At 44.9% G+C, this 25,968-nt stretch overlaps 2 protein-coding genes across 2 annotated transcripts in view; both read left to right on the forward strand.

Annotated features, from left to right (window-relative positions):
* LOC310724284 (uncharacterized protein) overlaps positions 1 to 25,968 on the forward strand; it is a 699,798-nt gene that overhangs the window by 577,122 nt on the left and 96,708 nt on the right. The window contains exon 9 of the transcript XR_014533028.1: positions 13,833 to 13,904. The gene's annotated coding sequence lies outside the window, so the exon portion shown is untranslated. The remainder of the gene's footprint in view (positions 1 to 13,832; positions 13,905 to 25,968) is intronic.
* Positions 451 to 11,238, forward strand: LOC310725113 (uncharacterized protein). The gene is made up of 6 exons (XM_083539745.1): positions 451 to 573; positions 667 to 793; positions 9,795 to 9,906; positions 10,074 to 10,189; positions 10,290 to 10,349; positions 11,145 to 11,238. The coding sequence occupies exons 1-6, from the start codon at positions 524 to 526 to the stop codon at positions 11,169 to 11,171; spliced, it is 492 nt and encodes a 163-aa protein (XP_083395871.1). The 5' UTR covers positions 451 to 523; the 3' UTR covers positions 11,172 to 11,238.

The raw sequence follows: 25,968 nt of genomic DNA on the forward strand, positions 1-25,968 counted from the left end.
TGTTTACTTTAAAACTGCAACAACATACAGAAATATTGCATTCTCATTTCTTCAATTACACTAAATATTGACAAATATATATTCTGTATATGTTCTAGATCTGTATTGAGCAAGTATAAGAGAACATTAAATATGATGTCACATGTAGTGACAGACATTTTCACGTTGTTCTAATCAACAGTATTCGGGGACCTACGTTCCTGTGGTGGTGAACATTACTGCAAGTTCTCCAGAAGAACAAATGCTGGTAATGTACAGTTCAAACACACACTGTTTTTCACACAGAATAAACTAAAGCCCATCACTTCCTCATCACCTAAACACACTGTTCATTTAGATATTACTTACGGCAGCCAAACTGCCTCATTTTGTAAACCCCTTAATCACTTACTCTGTCTTTAAGGGAACTAAACGAAGAGGAATGAATGAAAAGTGGTATCCAATCTGCGATATTATTGGGGACCTGATTATGGTACAGAACGATCTATAAAACAAAACTGACTACTTAAATCAGATTGTAAAAATGTCCCTCCACTGCAGCAACATCCATCTACCAAGAGGAAGAGGAAAACGGTGTGTGTGCTTACTCTTTGTTTCAGTACTGGTTCATTTACTGAGTAATGAACCTATTTATCTCTGATCATGTGCTATTTATTTCCCATTAAGATCGTTGTCCGAGATCCTAACCAGGACAACAAGGACATCACGGAGGAGATCATATCAGAAGCTGGCAGGAGTCGGAAGCCCACTCTGCCAGTGGGAAATTATCTTTTCCGTTCCTATGCCTCTGCAGGTAACAGTCACACACGCATTCATAGAGGAAGCAGATTCTTCTGGCTAATAGCTGACCAGCCTTCCGCCTTATATTTGCCTCTATTATCATTTCCCTTTTCCACAATTTTTTACTCATGTGTGCAATCTGTTTTCCCTAATTCTGATTATCCTCACGCTTTCCACCTCAAATCCCTCAAAATTTTTTTTTTTAGATTTTTTTACCCGTCTAGTCTGTGATTTAATTGCTACTGTCTATGTTGTCTACAGATGAACAGCTTGAGAGTTTTTCAGTAAAATATGCTGCATTAGATGACGCTGAAAAGTCTACCTCTTCAGCTTCAATATGCAATATTATCTTTTGGTAATGCCGCATAAAAATCTCACATAATCCTTCCTTTTTCCCACAACTGACCTTTGACTTTCATTGTAATCGAGTCATGAGTAACGTTTTCTGCTCGTCTCAATAAACTAGGAGGCATGTTAGCTCTTAGTTGTAGTTATTGCACATGGACTACAAATACTGTAGATATAAACAGAGCTGCCAACACTGGAGTATTTCTTTAAATAACTATATATAAAGATAGAAATTCAATTCAATTCAATTCATTTTTATTTGTATAGCGCTTTTAACAATGAACATTGTCTCAAAGCAGCTTTACACAGATAATGCGGTGATTAAAAATGAATATGTTTTTGGGAATGAAGTTTGTCCCTGATGAGCAAGCCGGTGGCGACTGGCGACTGTGGCAAGGAAAAACTCCCCGAGATGGCATAAGGAAGAAACCTTGAGAGGAACCAGACTCAAGAGGGAACCCATCCTCATCTGGGTTACACCGAATGTCCATTTGTGGCAGGTATACAATGTTGCAGGGTGCAGTGATGATGATCAAAAGCGAAGTGTATTTCTGAGTCAGTGTAGGAGACTGTTGACATCAACTACAGTCCAATCCAGGCAGGCCTGGATGAAGTGGGAAGATCCACGGGGGGGAGAGGGGCAGGAACAGTGTCACTGGAGCCTCAGGAGCATGTTTGACTCGACCGAGAGAGAGAGAGAAGAGGGTGACAGGAAGAGAAGGATATGGATTATTAAGTGTACCTATTGTTGCATGAGAGTTAAAATCACTGTGCAGTTTGGACTCCGGCAAGACTCGCTATGGCAGCATAACTAAAAGGGAGAACCAGAAGGCAACACAGACATGAGGGATCTCTGGGATAAGAGACGGCCCACCACACCACCATCAACAAACCTGAGTGAACACGTGAATGTGAGGGAACGACAGCGTACAAATATCCCAGTTCACCAAACACTCTATATCAATGTTCCGTCCAGATCTGAGCCTTTACCTGAGAAAAAATCTACTGATTAAAGGCTTGACTGAATAAATATGTTTTCAACCTCGACTTGAACACTGAGACTGTGTCTGAGTCCCGAACACTGGTTGGAAGGCTGTTCCATAACTGCGGGGCTTTATAAGAGAAAGATCTGCCCCCTGCTGTAATCTTCATTATTGGAGGAACCAACAGATAGCCTGCACCTTTTGATCTAAGTAGGCGTGGAGGATCATACTGGTACAGAAGTTCACTCAGATACGGTGGTGCGAGACCATTAAGTGCTTTATATGTCAGTAGTAGTATTTTATAATCAATGTGAGATTTGATTGGGAGCCAGTGTAGACTGATTAATACAGGGGTGATGTGGCCATATTTCCTAGATCTAGTGAGGACTCTTGCTGCTGCATTCTGAACTAACTGAAGCTTATTTATGCACCTACTCGCACACCCAGACAGTAAAGCGTTACAGTAGTCTAATCTAGAAGTAACAAAAGCATGAACTAGTTTTTCTGCATCCTGTAACGACATCATATTTCTAATTTTAGCAATATTTCTAAGGTGAAAGAAGGCGATCCTGGTAATATTATTCACGTGAGCCTCAAAGGAAAGACTCGAGTCAATAATCACACCAAGGTCTTTGACAGCCGTACACGCTGAAACAGAAACACCATCCAGAGATGCTAGGTAATCGGAAAGTTTGCTTCTAGCTGCATGTGGTCCTAGTAAAAGTACTTCCGTCTTATCTGAGTTTAGCAAAAGAAAGTTATCGAGCATCCACTGTCTAATGTCCTTTACACATTTTTCAACATTGTTAAGCTGATCTCTCTCATCTGGCTTTGCTGAAATATACAGCTGTGTATCATCAGCATAGCAATGGAATCCAATACCATGTTTATGAATAATTTCTCCAAGAGGCAGCATATATAAAGAGAAAAGCAGAGGGCCTAAGACAGATCCTTGAGGAACACCAAACTTTACCTCAGAGAGTGTGGAGAACTCACCATTAACATCAACAAACTGATAGCGATCAGTCAAATAAGACCTGAGCCAAAAGAGAGCCGTTCCCTTTATTCCAACAACGTTCTCAAGTCTAGCAAGTAGTATAGTGTGATCAATGGTGTCAAAAGCTGCACTAAGGTCGAGCAAAACAAGTAAGGAGACAAAACCCTGATCAGAGGCCAATAACAGGTCATTTACCACCTTAACTAGCGCCGTCTCTGTGCTATGATGAGGCCGAAATCCTGACTGATACATTTCAAAAATATTATTCATAAGTAGGTGTGAGCATAACTGCTGTGCTACAACCTTTTCCAAAATTTTGGCTATGAAGGGGAGATTTGATATTGGTCTGTAGTTGGACAGCTGACATGGGTCAAGGTCAGGTTTCTTAATTAGGGGGTGGATAACTGCCAGTTTGAAGGATTTTGGTACAAAACCAGTGCTAATGGAAGAGTTTATTATTTTTAAAACAGGTTCAATTACCTCTGGAATTATCTGTTTAAAGAAACTTGTAGGCAAGGGATCGAGAATGCAGGTTGATGATTTTGATGAGGAAATTAATGAAATTAAGTCATTCTCGTGAATAGGAGTAAAACTTTGTAATTGATTGTCTGTTATAATTACACTGCTGTCTACAGGGTTACTTGTAAAATAATTTGGATTTATATTAACCGTCTGGATTTTTTGCCTGATGTTTTCAATTTTATTATTAAAAAAGTTCATGAAATCATTAGTACCTAATGATGGTGTGCATGTGAGTGCAGTGCTTTTTTTCCCTGTTAATTTTGCTACCGTGCTGAATAAAAATCTAGGATTATGCTTGTTATTTTCTGAGGGTGGAGAAATATGCTGATCTAGCAGCACTAAGAGATTTTCTATAAATTAGGAGGCTCTCCTTCCATGCTATTTGAAATACTGTTAATTTTGTTTGACGCCATTTACGTTCTAATTTTCGAGTGGTCTGTTTTAAGGTGCGTGTATGATCATTATACCACTGTGCTAATTTTTTCTCCCTGATCATTTTGGTCTTAAGGGGAGCTACATCATCTAGGGTATAACGTAATGTTGATTCTAGGTGTTCAGTGGCCCAGTCGAGCTCTGCAGGGTCAGACGGAGATCTATCTAATATCGTAATTTCTGGAAGATTGTTAATAAAACGCGCTGCTGTAGCTGACGTGAAAGTGGTAAAGTAGTAATGCAATGACTGAGGCAAATTTTAAAAGAGATGAGATAATGGTCTGAAATAGCTTCAGACTGTGGAACTATGACTACATTTTTTATTTTTAATCCAAATGTTAACAACAAATCGAGAGTGTGTCCACCACTATGAGTGGGTCCTATAACATTTTGATTAATTCCAACTGAATCTAGAATGGACACAACAGCTGCTCTTAAGGAGTCTTCCTGATTATCAAAATGAATGTTAAAATCACCAACAATTTGTCAGGCTGCAGACGCGGAAGCCGATATAGTCCGATCATTGTCCTTTTATTTTTAACAACCGTACAACACAAAAACACTCATAAGCCGTTGAAAACAACAAACAAAGACATCCGCTCGATACGCGTTGCCCGCTATGAGTTCGAATGCCTTCTGTGGAGCCCGGGGGCGAGACGTCGCCTTCTGTGGAGCCCGGGGGCGAGACGTCGCCTTCTGTGGAACCCGGGGGCGAGACGTCGCCTCTGTGGAGCCCGGGGGCAAAACGTCGCCCTCTGTGGAGCCCGGGGGCGAGACGTCGCCCTCTGTGGAGCCTGGGGGCGAGACGTCGCCCTGCGTGGAGCCCGGGGGCGATCCTTCGCCCTGCGTGGAGCTTGGAGGCGATCCTTCGCCCTGCGTGGAGCTTGGATGCGATCCTTCGCCCTGCGTGGAGCTTGGATGCGATCCTTCGCCCTGCGTGGAGCCTGGATGCGATCCTTCGCCCTGAAGAGGACCCGGGGGCGAGACGTCGCCTTCGGTGGAGCCCGGGGGGGAAACGTCGCCTTCTGTGGAGCCCGGGGGCGAAACGTCGCGTTCTGTGGAGCCCGGGGGCGAAACGTCGCCTCCTGCGGGCGCTGGGGGCGAGCCGTCGCCGTCGGTGGAACCCGGGGGCAGCGGTTCAACTTCCCTTTCGCAGTCCTGGAGCCGGGGTGAGTGCACAGGGAAACCCCTGGGCGTAGGGGCGCTCCTTGGGACCCTTAGGAGCAGATCGGAGCCTACTGAGCAGCCTGGAAATGAGGTGAAGCCTGCCTGGAGATCCAACAGCGGAAAAGGGGTCGCCTGGAGGTCCACGACATCAGTGGAGCTCTCTTTGGGACACTGAAGCGGAGACGAGCTCGTGGGGTCGCTCGGAGGTGGAGACGAGCTCTCGGGAGGAGCCTGGAGCGGAGACGAGCTCTCGGGAGGGACCTGGAGCTGGGCGGAGCTCTCTGGAGGGACCTGGAGCTGGGCGGAGCTCTCTGGAGGGACCTGGAGCTGGGCGGAGCTCTCTTGGAGGTCCTGGGGCGGAGCCGAGCTTTCCGTGGGCGAGATGTCGCCTTGGAAGGGGCTCTGGGATGGGGCGTCGTCTGGAGAGGGACTCGGAGGAGTCACTTCGCCTTCTGTGACCGGAGGTGTCGGCGCGGCGCTCTCGTGACGACTCTGTGGCGGGAAAGCATGCTCCTGGAGACTCTGTGGCGGCGCGGCCCTCTCGTGACGACTCTGTGGCGGGAACGCATGCTCCTGGAGACTCTGTGGCTGGGGGCGAGCCGTCGCCGTCGGTGGAACCCGGGGGCAGCGGTTCAACTTCCCTTTCGCAGTCCTGGAGCCGGGGTGAGTGCACAGGGAAACCCCTGGGCGTAGGGGCGCTCCTTGGGACCCTTAGGAGCAGATCGGAGCCTACTGAGCAGCCTGGAAATGAGGTGAAGCCTGCCTGGAGATCCAACAGCGGAAAAGGGGTCGCCTGGAGGTCCACGACATCAGTGGAGCTCTCTTTGGGACACTGAAGCGGAGACGAGCTCGTGGGGTCGCTCGGAGGTGGAGACGAGCTCTCGGGAGGAGCCTGGAGCGGAGACGAGCTCTCGGGAGGGACCTGGAGCTGGGCGGAGCTCTCTGGAGGGACCTGGAGCTGGGCGGAGCTCTCTGGAGGGACCTGGAGCTGGGCGGAGCTCTCTTGGAGGTCCTGGGGCGGAGCCGAGCTTTCCGTGGGCGAGATGTCGCCTTGGAAGGGGCTCTGGGATGGGGCGTCGTCTGGAGAGGGACTCGGAGGAGTCACTTCGCCTTCTGTGACCGGAGGTGTCGGCGCGGCGCTCTCGTGACGACTCTGTGGCGGGAAAGCATGCTCCTGGAGACTCTGTGGCGGCGCGGCCCTCTCGTGACGACTCTGTGGCGGGAACGCATGCTCCTGGAGACTCTGTGGCGGCGCGGCGCTCTCGTGACGACTCTGTGGCGGGAAAGCATGCTCCTGGAGACTCTGTGGCGGCGCGGCGCCCTCGTGAAGACTCTGTGGCGGCGCGGCGCCCTCGTGAAGACTCTGTGGCGGCGCGCCGCCCTCGTGAAGACTCTGTGGCGGCGCGGCGCCCTCGTGAAGACTCTGTGGCGGCGCGGCGCCCTCGTGAAGACTCTGTGGCGGCGCGGCGCCCTCGTGAAGACTCTGTGGCGGGAAAGCACGCTCCTGGAGACACTGTGGCGGCGTGGCACGCCCACGGGAACCTCGGAACAGAGCGGCACGCCTGTAGAAGCTCTGTGACGGCATGGTGTGCTCGCCGACGCTCGGAGATGGTGTGGTGCGTCCACGAGAACCCCGGAACACAGCAGCACGCTGGTAGAGACCCTGAGATGAAGCAGCCCTCTCATCAAAACATTGGGGCTGAGCTGCAGGCTCATGGGAGATCCGGCACGGAGCCGCGTGCTCTTGAGAACTTTGGAATGGAGCACCTTCCTCCTCAAGGGGACTGTAGTGGAGATCCACCACCTCTATCCCCAACTTCCCCAGAAGCAGCCCGCTGAATTCGGCGAGTGAGCCGAATTTGCCCCCTTTGGCGCTCCATAGTGAGCTGGCTTTGGCAAGAACTTCTCCAGACAGGAGGGAAATACAGAGGGCAATCTTGGCTCGTTCGGAAGGAAACCGGGAAATGTTAACAGCCACATACTCGCCGATGCCTTGCAGAAATCCGCCCAATTCGTCTTTTTTCCCCGAGTAGCGAGCCGGTAATCCCCTCGCGCTCTCTGAGGGGCGTGGCGCAGCCGCGCTCTCATGATCCGGCTTCTGTGGATCTGAACCGCGAGAAGCGGCACTGCGTTTCCGGAGGAAATCCGAAGCCGGGTTCAGCTGCCGATCCGTTGCGGTCGGAATCGCGGAATGGCGAATCCGCGTTCGGTATAGGTCGGTCGTTCTGTCAGGCTGCAGACGCGGAAGCCGATATAGTCCGATCATTGTCCTTTTATTTTTAACAACCGTACAACACAAAAACACTCATAAGCCGTTGAAAACAACAAACAAAGACATCCGCTCGATACGCGTTGCCCGCTATGAGTTCGAATGTCCCAAGCATAATCCATAAAGCCTTCGGCAATGAGTAATCCAAGTCGGAAGTGGAATTCGCATATACAGCCGGCGGTCGAGCAGCCACGCGATTGTCCAGCTTGACAATATAACGACCGACAGCCTGTGACTCAAGAACGTGAGTTTATGTAGTCTGATCTTTCATGAGCCACAGCTGTCGGTAATCTTGGGAAGCAGCGTGACTGCTATCGGGGGGGGCGTGGCAGGGTGGATCTCTGACAGCTACAGACGGGGGCGTGGCAGGGTGAATCCCTGACAGCTACAGAGGGGGGCGTGGCAGGGTGAATCCCTGACACAATTAATGCTTTGTCTAGAGAAGTAGCTAAATTTGTGATGAAATCTGCAAATTCTATGAGAAAATCAGAGTAGGGCCCTGGGGGTCTATACATAATAATTTGTGGAATTGTCTGACTGGACCTGCTTTCAGACACTGAATATTTTATGCTGGTGTAAAGAACTTCAAATGTTTTACATTTGTGTTTAGTCTTTTGTGTGACGCTTAGATTATTATTATAAATAGCTGCAACTCCGCCTCCTCTGCCATTTAGACGGGGTTGGTGTATGTAACTATACCCAGGAGGACTCGCTTTATTTAATGCTAAATATTCATTTGGTTTAATCCATGTTTCTGTCAAACACATTATTTTAAACTCCTGGTCGGTAATAATTTCGTTTACAGTTAGCGCTTTAGACGTGAGAGATCTAATATTCAGCAATCCTATCTTTAGATCAGAGGTGCTGGCTGTGCGTTCAGTCCTATTTAATTTTATGTTAATCAGGTTACTAAAACAGACTTTCTGAGAATTCCTATATTTTGGTTTCGCTCGGGGGACAGACACAGTCTCAATTCGGTGGATCCTAAATGACGACTTTGTGTAGCTAGCAGACGGTTGGTTTAGCCTGTCTGTCTGCTCCCTGGCCTTGGCTCTAGACAGTCACTTGTTAACTAGTGCTGTTCTGAGACTATGACCTATACTACAAGAAATGAGAGCAGCACCTTCCCGCCCTAACAGGCCAGCCTTGCCCTCAAAAATGCTCCAATTATTAATGAAGCCCACATTGTTTTTGGAGCACCACTCGGACATCCAGCAGTTCAGCGACCATAACCTGCTGTAGGCTACATCGCCACGTCGTATTGGGATGGGGCCAGAGCATATAACAGCATCGGACATTACCTTCGCTAATTTACACACCTCTATAATATTACTCTTAGTAACCTCTGACTGTCGAAGGCGTATATCATTAGCTCCTGTGTGAAAAACTATCTTAGAGAACCTGTGCTTTCCTAAGAATCTAAGCTGACCTGCTATGTCCGGCGCCCTGGCTCCCGGTATACACATGACCTGTGCTGCTGGTGCCCCTAAAGGTCTAGCTAATTTTACGTGCCTCAGAATGGAGTCTCCTAAAACCAGAGCTCTTTCAGGTTTCTCAGCGGGTGCTTCACTGAGGAGAGCAAACCTGTTGGACACGTGAAGCGGAGAGGAATGGTGCTCCCGTGGGCGAGCCTTGGCGTTAGCTTTGGCTTTGCGAATATCCTGCCGAGTCGTCACCCATTCGCCCCGCTGCGAGGGCTCTAATGCCGGAGTCTGGGGAATATTAACTTCACCTAGGGCATCCAGACTTTCCCCTGCAGAACCTGGACTGCTCTCGCACTCACTACTTCTCTCTAGACTCTGGATGCGCTCCTCTAATGCTAAGATCTTCTCCGTCAAAGAGCAAACTAGCTTACACTTCTTACAGATAAAATTATCGCTAACAACGGAGAGAGACTGACTAAACATGTCACACTTCACACACTGAATGAACTGGATGTTCGCCATAGCAGAGAAATTACGTACCCTTAATGTGGTTAATGTACTGTGTGTTCGTAGTTCTGGTGGGAATGTCCTCCACGCACTGCTTTCAAATTCTCAAACAGGGAAAAAAGCGCTCTTCCGAAAGCAAAAATACACGAGACGGAGCCAACGGCAAAATAGCTGCTTGCAGCTTGGTGTAGAGACCTGTGGCTTATAGACAGGTGCGGCTTATGTTAAAAATACAAATATTTGTAAAATTCAGTGGGCGCGGCTTATATAAGGGTGCACTTTATAGTCCGGAAATTACAGTACACTTTTTTGTACCAGGTTTATAAGAAGCGTTCTTATTTAAACTGAATTGTGTTTGTGTGTAGTTACCAGCAGATGATAAGATTTATTTGGGACGGAATTTCGGGGGACGACAGCTGAGCTGGAAGAACGGCTGCAATGGAGAAACTAGCGCTAGAGCCACATCCGGAGCATCAGGTGAGTCTGTAGTAAATGTAGTCTGTGTCCTTTTTTAGCTCTCTCCTGTATTCATGTTGTGAAAAAATTCAAAGCAGGTTGTGATTGTAGGTGTTGTTGTTGAAACTTAATTCAGTTTAATGCATCAGCATTTTTAGTCATGACACATCATGTCTCTTGTGTTTCAGTAAAACTCGACGCAGTGCCAGACTCGACTACAAACAAGCCTGCGCTATCAGAGGAGGAAATGGAGAAACGCTCTAAATCCATTATCGAGGAGTTTCTACACATAAATGATTACAAAGTAATGATCTCATGCAGTCTCTTATGATCACATTTAGTTGAATACACATCGGTTATTATCGTGTTACTGCGTCACATAATCGTGGTGGGTTCGTGTGCAGGAGGCCTTGCATTGCGTGGAGGAACTGGACCAGGGCGGGATGCTGTACGTTTTTGTTCGGGTGGGTGTGGAGACCACGCTGGAGCGAAACCAGATCACACGTGACCACATGGGTCATCTGCTCAATCAGCTGCTGCAGGCTGGGATCCTCTCCACATCTCAGTTTTTTAAAGGGTGAGTGAAATTCCTGCACCACACAGCTCCGTCTCCCACTAGCGCCAGAGACACTACTGTCTGCATCATGAGATGTCCACAGCTTGATGACATATTTACACCCAATGGGGTTATTGTTAGCATTATTATGAATACGCTTGCGTTTACATTTGGTCATTTTTTAGAGAATTTTATGAGAATCAGAATCCTTTATTAAGACTTTTGTCTGTGTTTTTTTTTTGCTCTCTTTTCCCCCATTTTCTTACCTATCCTTGTTTACACAGGTTCTCAGAAACCCTCGAGATAGCAGATGATATGGCGATTGACATTCCTTATGTATGGCAGTACATAGCGGTGCTCGTTAATCCTGTGCTTTTGGAAGGAGGAATCTCTTTGAGAGAATTATTAATGTATTTACAGTTACATTTGAGACTATACATATACATTTTTTGCTGGAAAGGAAGTTGGTGTTTGTTTTTAATTGTTGATTTCTTGTGAATTCCAGTGAATTTAGCAAACCACTACTTCCTGTGGCAAGAGCCGGCATATTATTTTTCAGAAATATTGCACCTTCTCTGCAGACAAATGGTGAGCTGTGAGATCTTCTATAGAATATGACTGAAAAAAGGAAAGTGTTTTGTCATACTAGTTGAAAAAGTTTCTTTTTTTGTTCAAGTCATTGCTGTGTTTTTCTTCACTTTAGAGCCAAAAGGAAGTGGAGGCCTTATAGAGGGACTCTAAACTGAGCTGGGCTGATTTTCTTTCCTGAAACCGTGGATGGGAACAACTTCATTACTGAGCAGGTGAACTGTTGGCTGCACACTAGATTTAGACTCCACTGGAAGATCTGGACCAAACAGGATCCAGTGGGCAGTAGATTTTCTACTACTTGAGTAATAATAATAGAAGAGCTGAGTAAAAGTGACAGCATAGTTATTTTATGAAATCATTTCGCTTGAAAATTGATTTGAAATACTATTGTTTATGGCTGATCTAATCGCTTGGCTCGGCATATTTTTGGCTGGTTGTTACAGAGGGCTTTTAAAAATGTGCAATAATCAATATGGGTTAAAAATCATACTGTTATCAATTTCATTTGTTAGTATAAGAACATTGTCAGTGAACTCAAATCACTCTGTGATTCTTAGAGATTCCATCGTCCGGCATGTCCGCGCTACCGGAGACAAAGGTAAGGTGCACACTCGCTGTTTTCCTGGTGCTCGTGTTCTCGATGTCGCTGCGCAGGTACCCGCGACCCTGAACAAGAACTTTGCAGCGGTTGTTCTTCATGCCGGAACAAACGACACCCGGCTGAGGCAAACAGAGATCTTAAAGAGGGATTTCAGGATCCTGGTGGAGACGGTACGCAGCACATCACCCACAACGAGGTTCATAGTGTCAGGACCTCTTCCCACTTACCAGCGAGGGGCTGAGAAGTTTAGTAGACTCTTTGCACTAAATGAATGGTTACAGTCATGGTGTCGAGAGCAGAAACTTCTCTTTATTGATAACTGGAACTGTTTCTGAGAGCGTCCGAGGTTTTTCCGCCCTGATGGCCTGCACCCCAGCAGAGTTGGAGCAGCGCCCAGTTTATAGAAACCGTATCTATTCCTCGTGTAGTAAAACCAAGAATTAAATACACAAGATCCAGAAATAATCTTATTGCAGTTAAAACTGAAAAATGCCAGATAAGCAAACACCAAAAAGTTCTAAAGTTTGGTCTTTTAAACATTAGATCACTTGCACCCAAAGCTACAGACAGACGCTAAAAGCTGCTAGAGCTGAACACCTGAGCAAACTCATAGAAAACAACAAAAACAATCCCAGGTTCCTTTTCAGTTCAGAAGCTAAATTAACTACAAATCAGGGATCTAAAAAATGTGTTCCATCACAGTTTAGTAGTGAGGACTTTATGAATTTCTTCACTGAAAAAATTGATAGCATTAGAAAAACAATTGTGGCGGTCCAACCTCTGACAGCATCTCCTGACACAATCTCACCTACAACTCCACAACTACACTGTTTTAATGTTATTACCAAAGCTAAATCAACAACAGGTCAGTTTGATCCCATTCCAACTAATCTATTGAAGGAAGTGTTACATACAGCTGGTGAGCCTCTTCTCAATATTATTAACTTCTCACTATCTTTAGGTCACGTCCCTAAATCCCTCAAGTTAGCAGTTATTACGCCCCTCATTAAAAAACCTAATCTGGATCCAAACACACTATCGAATTACAGACCCATTTCAAATCTCCCATTTATGTCTAAGATTTTAGAAAAGATTGTCGCTGCCCAGTTATGTTCCCACTTACAAGAGAACAACATCTTTGAAGAGCTTCAGTCAGGTTTTAGGCCCCATCATAGCACAGAAACTGCCCTAGTTAAAATCACTAATGACTTGTTTTTAGCTTCAGACCAAGGCTTCATCTCGCTGTTAGTTTGACCAGATCTTAGTGCTGAATTCGACACTATAGATCATGATCTCCTCCTAGGTCGCTTACAAAATTACATCGGCATTCAGGGACAGGCATTAAGCTGGTTTAAATCCTTCCTCTCCGATCGTTACCATTTCGTAGATTAAAATGGAGAACTATCCAGGTAAATGCTAGTAAATTATGGCGTGCCACAAGGTTTAGTTCTAGGACCCCTGCTTTTCACAATATACATGCTTCCCTTAGGAAATATTATTAGAAGACATGGAATTAGCTTCCACTGTTATGCTGATGATACCCATATATATCTCATCAAAACCAGACGATACAGCTCAATTAGCTTGGATAACTGAGTGTGTTATAGAAATAAGAGATTGGATAACCCATAACTTTTTACTATTAAATTCTGATAATATGGAGATTTTGCTCATCGGCCCAAAAACCAGTACACAGAAGCTCCAGCATCTCAACCTGCATTTAGACGGATGTTCTGTATCTACTAGTTCAACAGTAAAAGACCTGGGAGTTATTTTAGACACCAACTTGTCTTTTAATAATCATATTAACCAAGTTACAAAAACAGCCTTCTTTCACCTTAGAAATATTTCTAAGCTAAGAAACATGTTATCTATATCTTATGCAGAGAAGCTCGTCCATGCGTTCTTCACCTAATAGACTAAAAAATACAAAATAGACTATTGTAATGCATTACTAGGTGGATGTCCTGCATCATTAATAAACAAGCTTCAGTTAGTTCTGAATGCGGCAGCAAGAGTTCTTACTAGGTCAAGAAAATATGATCATATAACCCCAATCTTATCGTCCCTACACTGGCTTCCTGTTAAGTTTCGAATAGACTTCAAACTACTACTTCTTACATATAAAGCACTTAATGGATTGGCTCCCATGTATCTAACCAGTCCAGTCCACCTCATGAAGATTATGGACCTTTAAAGAAGTAGATGCCGAACTCGCAAACATCCCGAACCATCTAGAGACGTACCAGTGCCACTTGGATCCCACTTCACGTGTGGAGTTTTGACATTGGACCTCCTGCAGTGTTTAAAGGCTCTGGCATGGAGAAGCTGGTGTTGGATCTGTGATGATCACAAATGTTGAGCTATTTTATGAGTTGCTCAGTAGCTCCTAGTTTTATAACCATAAAGACTGTGGAAAGAACATTATCTATAATCACACACTCCCATGCTTATGTTAGTTCTCCAGTGTTCTGTATTGTTGAAAGATTTACGATCAAACTCTTGATGTCACCCAAATGAGGATGGGTTCCCCTTTTGAGTCTGGTTCCTCTCAAGGTTTCTTCCTCATAACATCTAAGGGAGTTTTTCCTTGCCACAGTCGCCACGGCTGCTCATCAGGGATAAATGCACACCATTCACCTTAACTGTTGATTTCTGTAAAGCTGCTTTGAAACAATGTCTGTTGTGAAAAGCGCTATACAAATAAACTTGACTTGACTTGAATTTTAAGGAATTTGGCCATGACAAAGTTTTTTCAGAACTCCTGAACGATTTGAAAGGCGCATCAAGCAATTTAAATACAAATGAACAGATTCTTTATTCAAGCCTCGTGAGGTCAGACCAAAAACTTTGAAACTTAGTGGACAAGCTGTTCAAAATTGGAACTTCTTGAGACTTTTACCTCTCATAATTGGAGACAAAGTGCAGAACCCTCAAGATGATGTCTGGTAGTTAACGTTGCAGCTCAAGGACATCGTTGACTTAATTTGTGCTCAGCAAATTTCCAAAGCCCAGGTTACTTATCTGGATGCTCTCATCCAATAATATTTGGAAACCAGGAAGGCATTGTTTCCTAATACCAACTTAAAACCTAAACACCATTACTTACGACATTATCCAGGGCTAATCCTGAAATTTGGCCCTCTCATCAGGCTTTAGACGATTCGCTTTGAGAGCAAACACAGTTACTTCAAAAGATGCACAAGGCATCTGAAAAATTTCAAAAACTTGTGCTTGACTCTTTCAGAGAGACATCAAATGTTCCAGGCCTTCCTTTCTGCTGGGTCAGTCAGTCCTCCAGCATTGCAAATAAAATATGGCTCACCATTTTACTTGGAGCTTTACAGTGAGCAAGTTAAATACGCAGTCCTACATTTTGGTTTTACTGAAAGGAATACAAAGATTCCAGTTGATGTTCAGTACAATGGCCTTCCTTACAGGGAGGGCCAGTTTTTTTGTCATGAAGTATGATGAGTCAGTGGAGTTTGGTGAACTTCTGCTGATTTTTGTTAAGGATGATTCAGCTCTTCGTTTTCTCATGAGAGTTTATGATGCTGAATTTATTTTTTACTACCACATGTACTCAGTAAAAAAAAGACAGAGTGCAGACTCGTCAGTGAACTGACTGACTTGTGGCCATTGTCATCTTATGTGAAAAATGGTTACCAGATTATTCCACTGAAGCACAGCATCTTGTCAGACTGAATGCCTTAATTTCATTGGACCAGAGACCAAACTCTTTGTTTGTGTGTCTTTACAGATATGGCTGAATCACAGCTGCTAAAGAACATAGGGGATGCGATAGCAGGAGTGCTTCCGGACCTTTCTGATCAACTTGTTAAGTCTGTTGAAGATACTTTGAAAACACTTGGTACGACAACCGCAGATGATTTAAAGTACATCACAGAAAACGATTTGCTGCCAGTGTTAAAGCCCATACAAGCCCGAAGACTGGTTGCTGCCTGGACCCAAAATAGTGAGTTTAGAACAATGTCACCACACCACCCAATGGCACACTTGTTAACATGGTGTTTAGGTTAGAATATGAATTTTTATAAGTCTAATGATGATGTGGTCATCATTATTTCCTGAATAAATAAATGTTGTTATTATGCAATAGGGGGCTGTTTCAACATTAACATTTTTTAAAATGCAATCTGTTATGTCTCCAAATGCATCTATACAGTGTGTAATTTAGCAAAACAGAAAAAGCATTACTCAGTGTTTAATACTTTCATATCTTCTTTTTAGTCTCCGGGACTTCAACACCAAAATCTGTGCATTCATCTCCACTGGTTGTCTTTCCCTCTGCACCATCAATTTCTTCTTCACCAGCGTCATCCACCTCTACATGATCTTCAGGAATCTGTACACCATTAATACCAAACTGCTTAGAGCGATTTGAAATACCATGGCAGAGGCTCCCTGAGGAGTTAATACAGAACTTGGAAAGACAGAAAAGACCTAGTGCAAGACAACGAAGAGAAATGGTAAGGATCGTGGTCTCTGAAGTGATGAAGATTTGCAAGAATCCAACCAAACACAACATAACAGAGATAGCAAAAAGGATGGTGGCCAGGTATCCAAAGTCTCTGCAAGATGTGATCGATGGCGAAGGTATTGGACCAGGATATCATTCTCTGGTGAAGCAACTTCAGGAAAGAGTTGAAAATGTCAAGCGACCCGGCACATCAAAGGTTATAAAGCGTAAAGCAGCATCAGATGATGACGACACAGACGAACTACCTACCGAACAAAAATCAAGTGTTCAAGACACCTATGGATGTATTAGCTGGGAGCAAAAGCTTTTGCCACTCTCGGAGACTGTGGAGAGTCAGCTTAAAAAAAAAAGAAGAAATGAAGATGTTTAAGAAGAACTACAGTACAGATGTTGTGAAAGAACTAGTCAAGTGCACCTATTACACCCAGCGTAAAGACCTCAACAAAGGGGCAGGTATCCAGAAACTATGCCAAGAGAGGCCCTTTCTCTTCAATGAAGTTGGTATGCCAGCACATTTCCAAGAGCTGACTGGTGTGAATCTGATGGAAACATTCCTTGCCAATGTAGACAAAAAAGGGGCACGTCTGTTAAAGTTCCTGAGATATGTTGATGCACAAAAAAGCAAACGAGTCCAGAACGCTTTTCTCAAGCTTCAGACTGAAAGAGGTCAGTCCAGTGGTTGCTCCCAAGAAGTCATTGAGATGCTGCTTCTTTTACTGGCTCATTTTGATGAGAAGGAAGAGCTTCTGTTCCACTGTGTTGAGACGACAAGCCTTGCAGAGGATGTTCAGATGGAGAAAGTGCCACCAACACCCTTCATTATTGTTTGTGGTGAGTAAATCGAGCAACTGTTTATTCTGATGTAACTGCAATGTTATTGTACTTGTGGCTTGTTTAGTTTTGTTCTATCAATTTCCACAATTTGTATAACATTTTATGTAGTCCAGAGGACTTCAATACATTCAGTCATTTATTCATTCTCGCACACATTTGCTAGCTTACGTACTGAAACACTGGCTAACACAAGCTCAGAAGCTCAGCCAGTAAGATGATTCATCCTATGATGGATGTAACTATTGAAGATGGATCCTGCCCTAATTGGTAATAAAAAAAGAACTAAATACATGGCTTGATTAATTATTGTGCCAAATATAGAATCCAAAAAAGAAACTTTACCAACTTATTTTATTATACATTGACTTAGATTAATATTTATCATTTCAGTTTTAATTTAAAATTAGCACTATTATTTAATTTTCCCTTTTATTTCCAATCTTATTGTTTAATAATTTTTTTTATTGTTTTACTACCAATATTGGCAGCGTCCATCCTCCAATTTGTTTCAAGTATCTGCATTATATATATAACTGACATTGAAGCCCCTGTTATTAAACGTCTGAATTTTTTTTTCAATTATTATTATTATTATTCCCAGGTTCCTCCTGCTTCGCTGCTAAAACGTTCAAGTTGGGCATCGACAAGAAGATTGTCAACGACCACATCACAACCTTCACCTCCGCCATCTGCCTGATGTTTGGCAGTTATTACTGCTTTAACATACACTACCCAGTGGAACTATGATTAACACTGGAGTTTCTCCAACAGTAATATTCTGTTTTTATGAACACCTTTTTTGGATTTATCAAACGTATCAATTTGATATCCATCTCAGATTGTTCATTTTCTCAATCTTTCTCTCACTTTTTTTTTCCATAAAGGTGTTTCTTTTCCATAAATCCTGAAAGAGGCACCAAGGTTAAATCCAAGAAGAAAAAGTGTTCAGTCAATCCCAGAGTCCTCACTCTCATCTCAGACATTGCTGACCATGAGTGGATCTAGTGCGACCCCTCTTTTTGTGGACAATGTGATAAAGGTGTGTTACAGACTCTACAGATGTTTTTGTTGTTGAAACAATTGTTACACTTCTGAATGTCTGTGAAAAGTTTTGAACAATTTGGAGTTTTACTAAACAAGATTTGTTAAAGTACCTGTTAATTTTTTTTGCTTGTTAGTTCCAGGAGTTTCTTAGATTATAATTTTCCTACAGTAATTGTGCATTCTAATGATGTAAAAAGGGGCTTCATGTACATCACTAGCTAGCATTTTGTAAGTCAAACACTTCTGTAAAGTTTTCCTTTTTTTTCCAATGACATGATGCAGTTTGAAGATGTAGAGTTTCAGCTTTACTGCACAGTTCTGTGTGTAAAATAAGTCAAAGTCATTTTAACCAGGAATTTCTTGAATTCAGATTTTATTGAAATAGAAAAATAGTTTATTTTCCCATAACTGCATTTGCATATTTTAAAATAAGGAACATTTAACTTGTTTGAACATTTTTGTAGTTGAAACAGCAGCAATAACACTTAAAGTTCTCAAAGTTATGGTAAAGGTGTTTGCAAATTGTCTGCCACAGTCGATGTAAAATATAATGTATGATCAACTTAACACTTTTACTGTTTTGCCCAATTTGAAGAGAACTCATTGAGACAGTCGTTGGTGATTTGAGTAAAATGTTTAATATTTGATGTTCACAACTTAATAGATGGTAAATAAAGTACTTTATTTGAAATATAGGGTGGGCATTTGTACATTTTAATAAATGAATGCATTGTGTATTAAGCTTACAGAATAGACGGATTAAAATAACTCGTTCTGAAAAAGGAAACTACTAGGCAGACTTAATACTTTACTTGGACTTAAAAATGATTTGTATGCATGAAATGATGTAGTATTGATCATTCATTGCGAAATAACCAGCAAAAGGTGATCATATTTCATATATTCCATCAGGTAAACCCTTGAATAGCTCATAAAAGTTTTCCATTTCATCTCTAAATTATTATTAATCATAATTATTTAAAAAGAGGAAACTGCAAAGCATTTTTTTTATAAATTCTGGGAATTTCTACAGAATAAAATTTTATTGTATTTTATCATTTTTGATAGTTAATTTTTACAGGGAATAGATTTTGTTTTTTGTGGCACTGTGACAGAGTGAACTGTCCCTATGGTCAGCATGACAATACACACTATACTTTCACTTCTCCTCTGTTTCTTGCTCCAGCGCTGTGCGTGCACACACATGCTGGTAGCACGCCGCTCTCACACACACACACACACACACTCGCTTCATTCTTTCATCTCACATCCCGGACAATAAGCGCACGCACGCACGCACGCATGCACGCAAGCACGAACACACACACACACACACACACACACACACACACACACACACACACACACACACAAACAAACTAACAAACGGAAGAACTTCCTAAAACTTTGTGTACTCACCTGTTTGTTGCGTCGGTCTTCCGGGTTGAGATTGGATGGCAGCCAACCGGAGCGCTGAATAGCGGCTGGCTTTAAAGCGCCAGCGCTACGTCGCGCATGCGCGGCAAAACCGGAAGTCGGCAAATTTATGTTGATGGGACATGTTTTTTTGTGGGTGATTATTATTATTATTGACATTGTTGGAATTTTCGTTATCATTATTATTGTTATTATTAGTGTTGTTATTGATGTACAACACTATATTTATACACTATATTGATATTTATATTGTTATTAATCCCTAGCTACAAAATTACCAAACCCCTTTGGGTGAAATGGTTGAGTCCAAGGAGAGGGGCTAACACTTTATAAACCAGTCTCCCAAGTCAATTGGGGGGGGGGGGAGTTGTTGGAGTGGTGCATTGTGGAGAGGACGAGGTCTGAGAAGCACTGTAGTGAATGCACATGAGCAGGTGTCTATTTTACTTTCATCCTAAGCACCTATTTTGTATATAGATTTCTTTACTTTCATCCTAAGTGTCTTTGTTTTGTTATTTTGCCACTTTTTCTTTCATGGGGTATTGTATATAATTTGGACTTTGCACTTGAGCACGCTGTAAATAAACACCACTTTACACGGAACATCACAGCGAGTATTGCCATCATTTGGGTAGAAGGCGAACCTGTAAGGCCGCTCTACCACATTTGGTGTCAGAAGTGGGATGGCTACTCGCAGGACAGTGCCAAGAGGACGCAAGGCCAGGATGGTGCTTCGGTCCCAGACAGTGGATTCAACTGAGGAAGAAAGAGAGGAGGATTGGTTGCCTCCTGGACGACCCAAGGGCATGGCATCCAGGACTGGAGCAGGGCTGCCCATTAAACCATTCGAAGAAGGGATGGCAGAGGTGTTCCGGCAGTTCATGCAAGCACAGGAGCAGCAAGAGCAATGCTTCCTCCAACCAGCTTCTTCATCGCTGGGCCTGAAGAGCCCACGAATGGAGCTGCCCACACCAGCACCCCGGAGAATTAGCCTGTCCCCTAGGGTTTCGCACACTCCAGCAGGAAGCCCACAACTGGAGCTTCCTACACCAGCACCCCGTGGAAGTGCTACTGCACTGAGGGTCCAGAGCACACCGACGCCCACCAGTCAGCCAATGCTCAGAACCGAGCCTAAGTTGCCAAGCTTCCAGCAAGGGGAAGACATTGAAAACTATCTGCATCGGTTCGAGTGGCTCGCCAGAACCTGGAAGTGGCCGGAGGACGATTGGAGCTACCAGCTGGTTCCACTGTTGACCGGGCAAGCACTGGAGGCCTACCTGGCGATGGATGAAGACCAAGCAGTGGTCTACAGTGAGCTCAAGAAGGCGCTTTTGGAGAAGTTTAACGTTTCTCCAGAAACCTATCGTCAGCGGTTTCGTGCGACTATGACCCCAGTTGCAGAGACACCCTCAGAGACATATAATCGGCTGAGGCATTTGTACCGCCGTTGGGTCCGACCGGAACTACACACCAAGGAGGAGATTGGTGAGATGGTCATCCTGGAGCAGTTTCTCCGTGTCCTGCCATACGAAATCAGGATATGGGTAAAGGAACGGGAGCCAAGAACTGGGCTAGCTGCTGCCAAACTTGCCCAGCAGTATCGGAACGCTCACCAGGAGAGTCGTCGGTTCCAACTGGTGAAAGGTGACCAGAAGAGTTCTACCAGTGGATAGAGCGCTGGAGAATCTTGCCGCCACATTCAAGCCAGCAAGGGGGACAGAGACACCAGAGAACAGAAACTCACGTGCTACTATTGTCAACAGCCAGGACACAAAGCAACCGTGTGCCCAGCAAGAAAGGCCAAGCTGACGGGGTTTTGGTATGTCCCAAGGAAGGAGGACAGAACAGTGAACTGTATGGAGAACCCGCAACTCATTCCAGTGACCGTTAATGGGAAGGAGTTGAAGGCTTTGTTGGACACTGGGAGTTCAATGTCACTGGTGAAAAGATGTCACGTGACCACTGTGTCTTTCACAAATCACACAAAGTTACAATGTGTGCATGGAGAGGAGAAACAGTACCCCCAAACCGAGATGAATGTGTCCATAAACGGGCAGACCTACCTACTCACTGTGGCTGTTGTGGAAACCCTACCGGCAGATGTTATTTTGGGATGGGATGTACCGGTATTACCCGAACTGGTACAAGCAAACTGGGAGGAAGAACGAGCGAGATCCAACCTCCAGCTAGCCTGTCCAGTCGTCACTCAGGCCCAAGCTAAGATGGGACTGCAGCCGTTGCCTGACATGGACAGTAGCTTGTTGCAGGGCGGGACCAAGGGGCCCAGAAAATCACGTCGCCAACGTCGGCTGGAGAAAGGACTTGGTACCCCGGTGCCGGAGAGTAAAACCGAAGGACTGGAGGTCAGTGGATGGACTGTACTGGTAAAACTGCTGCAGCGCGCAGACGAGTCGTTAAAACCTTTATTTGAGAAAACGTTGCAAGGCAAGCAAGCGGACGTGTGTGGGGAGCTGTACGTCATAAGCAACGATATACTTTATATGCAAGCATCGGATGTAACCAGGTTGGTGGTGCCGAGATGTTGTCACCCTGTGGTGCTGCATCTAGCACATACAGTTCCCTGGGCGGGACATCTGTCGCTGCAGAAGACCTACGCACGTATCAGCTCACGATTCGTCTGGCCGGCGTTGTACACGGATGTACAAAAGTACTGCACCACATGCCCCACCTATTAGCAGACTAGTGCTGTGCGACGACGAAACAGGGCCCCTCTACAACCATTGCCCGTAATCTCCGTCCCATTCCAACGCATCGCTATGGACATAGTAGGGCCACTGTAGAAGAGCAGTACAGGATATCAGTATATCCTTGTCATCAGTGACTATGCCACTAGGTACCCAGAGGCATTTCCTCTCCGCTCCATCACCACCTCTAAGATCATAATTACTCTAATTCAGCTGTTTTTTCGGGTGGGAATCCCAGAAGAGATCCTCAAGGACCAAGGGACTAACTTCACCTCAAAGCTGATGAAACAGTTACACCGACAGCTGGGGATCACCACTATCAAGACCAGTCCATACCACCTTCAGACAGATGGACTGGTGGAGCGCTTCAATAAAACTCTCAAAAGCATGCTGCGGAAGTTTGTGTCAGACACTGGAAGGGACTGGGACAAATGGCTACCTTTCGTGCTATTTGCCTACCGGGAGGTGCCACAAGCATCGACTGGCTTCTCACCCTTCGAGCTTCTGTATGGTTGGCAGGTCCAAGGACCTCTGGATCTCCTCCGGAGAAACTGGGAGGACCCTTGTTCAGAAAATAAGGCTGAAAAGGGCATAGTCCAGAGAGATGAGGGATCGTCTGGAAAACTACAGGAAGCTGGCAGCGGAGAACCTCCAAAAGGCTCAAAAGTACCAGAAGACGTGGTATGACCAGTGTTATGACTTCTTGTTGTTAGTCTAGGGATCGAAGCTGTAACATTCATACTGCGGTCATTCTGCAGATAGGCAGGGGAAAAGGACACGCAAGCTGAATATAATACAAAAGGTTTATTCAACCATGGGGAAGGAAGTGACAAACTATATACACTGTTTACATAAATAAATCAATAACAAAAACATAAATAATCCCACAGGAGAGCGGGGCGGGGAGTGGCGCTAAAGAAAAGAACACAATAAAACAAACCCACCTGACTCAGTATACCACTAACCTAACTCTAAACAAAGCAAGTTTCTGGCGCCTCTACACGCCCTAGCTTACCTACGCTAAACTACCCAAAAATACATAAGCAGCACACACTCCTAGCTAGTGCAAGATGTAAGTCACGTGACATACTACCTGCCCCAACACTCCTGGGAAAATGCAAAGGTTGTTATTAGAATATAAGTACTCATGAAACAGGCAAGATAACAACAAACCACTTCAACAAGGTGCAAATCAAAAGGTGCTCTCCTGAACATTCCTGCAGTCCTCTTTTTAAACCCCCAGCAGCAAACCGGATTGGCCACAAGAGCAGTCACGTGACAAACGATGATTACTTCCCCAGCCAATAGCAGTCCACACAGAAAAACAAGAGGGTTATGGTCGATAAATACGATGATGGGTAAACTACTGGATCCGATATATATACCTCAAAATGTTGTATAGCAAGCAACAATGCAAGAGTTTCCTTCTCAATCGTGGAATAATTTAACTGGTGTTTATTAAACTTTCGTGAAAAGTAACTAACAGGGTGATCTATACCATTTATATTCTCTTGTAAGAGAACAGCGCCAGCTCCAGCGGCGCTCGCATCAATTTCCAGTTTAAAACCTCGAGAAAAATCCGGAGCCAGAAGAACAGGGGTATTACATAAAAGAGTCTTTACACAATCCATTGCATACTGACACTCAACGGACCAATCAAAAGATTTAGACGGGCTAAGCAATGCAGTGAGAGGGCTGACAATAATCGAGAAGTTCTTACAAAAGTTTCGATAATAGCCAGCCATCCCCAAAAATCGTCTCAATTCCCTACGAGTTGTTGGCACAGGAAATTCCGAAATAGCCGTGACTTTGGCTTCTACAGGTCGCACCTGTCCCTGACCCACCTCTTTGCCAAGATAAGTTACCGTAGCTTGGCCAAATTCACACTTAGCCAAGTTAAGCGTTAGATTAGCGTTTGCAAGACGCTCGAACACTGTTCTCAACCAACTCATGTGTGATGCCCAATCTGCGGAGTAAATAACAAGATCGTCAAGGTATGCATTACAATCAGGTACACCTGCCAATACTATATTCACGAGACGTTGAAAAGTCGCGGGCGCGTTTCGGAGACCGAAAGCCATGGCAGTATACTGAAGAAAGTTATCAGGGGTTAGAAATGCAGAAACTTCCGATGCTTGCGGAGTTAAAGGGACTTGCCAATAGCCCTTTAACATATCAAGTTTACTCACAAAAGAGGCAGATCCTATGTTATCGACACAGTCCTCCATACGGGGTAATGGATAACTGTCTGACACTGTTACTCCATTCACTTTACGGAAATCCGTACAAAACCTAAAAGTACCATCTGGCTTAGGAACGAGTAAACAAGGTGAACTCCATGGGCTATAACTGTGCTTGGCTAGACCAGTCTCCAGTAAATAATTTACCTCCTGACGCATTATGGATCTTTTTACTGAATTAACGCGATATGCGTGTTGTTTAATCGGACAGGCACCGTTTATCTTAATGTCATGATGCAAAACATTCGTAAGTTTAGGAACATCACTAAACAGACAGTTAAAGTCAGAAAGTAATTTAACAATGTCTGCTTTCTGGTCAATAGACACACAAACAAACGGACATCTACTGGGACGTAACAACCAGCAAGCCCGTTCCAGAGAGCTACGACCAGGACAGAAAGTACTGTTGTTGCTGCCAACGTCCACGAGTAAGCTCCTTATTAAGTGGCAGGGGCCCTACAGTGTGGTACGGAGGATGGGGCAGACATCGTACGAGATCTATCATCCTGACAAAGGCAAGGCAAAGCAAACTTACTATATTAACCTGCTGAAGGAGTGGAAAGAGCCTCCCAGCGAAAAGGCAGACCCGGTACTGCTCATTCAGAAGGTGGAGGAAGATCAGGAGGAGAATCATCCGGAACCAAAGGCTAGCGGGCAGACACAGCCAGCAGAGGTAGACCTCGGACACCTGGAGGCACCCGAACAGGCTGAGCTGCAAACGCTCTTTGGACGATACCCGGCGTTGTTTCGTCAGAGGCCTGGACGGACCAACCTGGTACACCACAAGATCCGCCTGACAAATGCAACCCCATCTCGACAGAGACCGTATCGAGTACCTGAGAGGCTGGTGGCACCACTGAAGGCGGAAGTTAGGACTGCTGGAGATGGGAGTAATCGAGCCGTCAAGCAGTGAATGGAGTAGTCTGGTGGTCATCGTACCGAAGAAGGACAACACCCTCCGCATCTGCATTGACTTCCGTCGATTAAACTCCCAGTCCCAGTTCGACACGTACCCGATGCCACGCATTGATGATTTGCTGGAAAAGATCGGGGGAGCCAAGTACGTGACCACCTTGGACCTGTGTAAGGGATATTGGCAGGTGCCTCTGGAAAAGACGTCCCGACCTTACACAGCATTCAGGACCCCACTTGGACTGTTCCAGTTCACGGTTCTTCCCTTCGGCCTACACGGGGCACCAGCAACGTTCCAAAGGTTGATGGACCAAGTGCTGCAAGGCGGGGAAGAATGGTCAGCCGCATATCTGGACGATGTGGTGGTCCATAGCGAGACCTGGGCTGATCACCTGAACCACCTCGAGCAGACTCTGAGGATGATCCAGAAGGCAGGCCTGACACTGAACGTGGCTAAATGTGTGTGGGCCAAGGCTGAGGCAGACTACCTGGGTTACCGATTGGGTGACGGAGAGCTAAGGCCGCAAGTGGACAAGGTGGAAGCCATTCGCAACAGCCCGAGGCCTACAACTAAGAAGGAGGTCAGGTCCTTCTTAGGACTGGTGGGATGGTACCGGCGGTTCATCCCAAATTTCTCCACCACTGCAGGACCGCTGACCGAC

This window comes from Silurus aristotelis (genome assembly GCF_946808225.1).
Source record: "Silurus aristotelis genome assembly, chromosome: 1".
NCBI lineage: Eukaryota > Metazoa > Chordata > Actinopteri > Siluriformes > Siluridae > Silurus > Silurus aristotelis.

What these genes read in the sequence shown, in the direction of transcription:
- LOC310725113 (XM_083539745.1), top strand. Translation starts at nt 524, where the DNA reads ATGTCCCTCCACTGCAGCAACATCCATCTACCAAGAGGAAGAGGAAAA. An exon ending in CCGTTCCTATGCCTCTGCAG is followed by an intron (nt 794 to 9,794) that starts GTAACAGTCACA and finishes GTTTGTGTGTAG; the next exon opens with TTACCAGCAGATGATAAGAT. An exon ending in TGCTGTACGTTTTTGTTCGG is followed by an intron (nt 10,350 to 11,144) that starts GTGGGTGTGGAG and finishes TCTTCACTTTAG; the next exon opens with AGCCAAAAGGAAGTGGAGGC.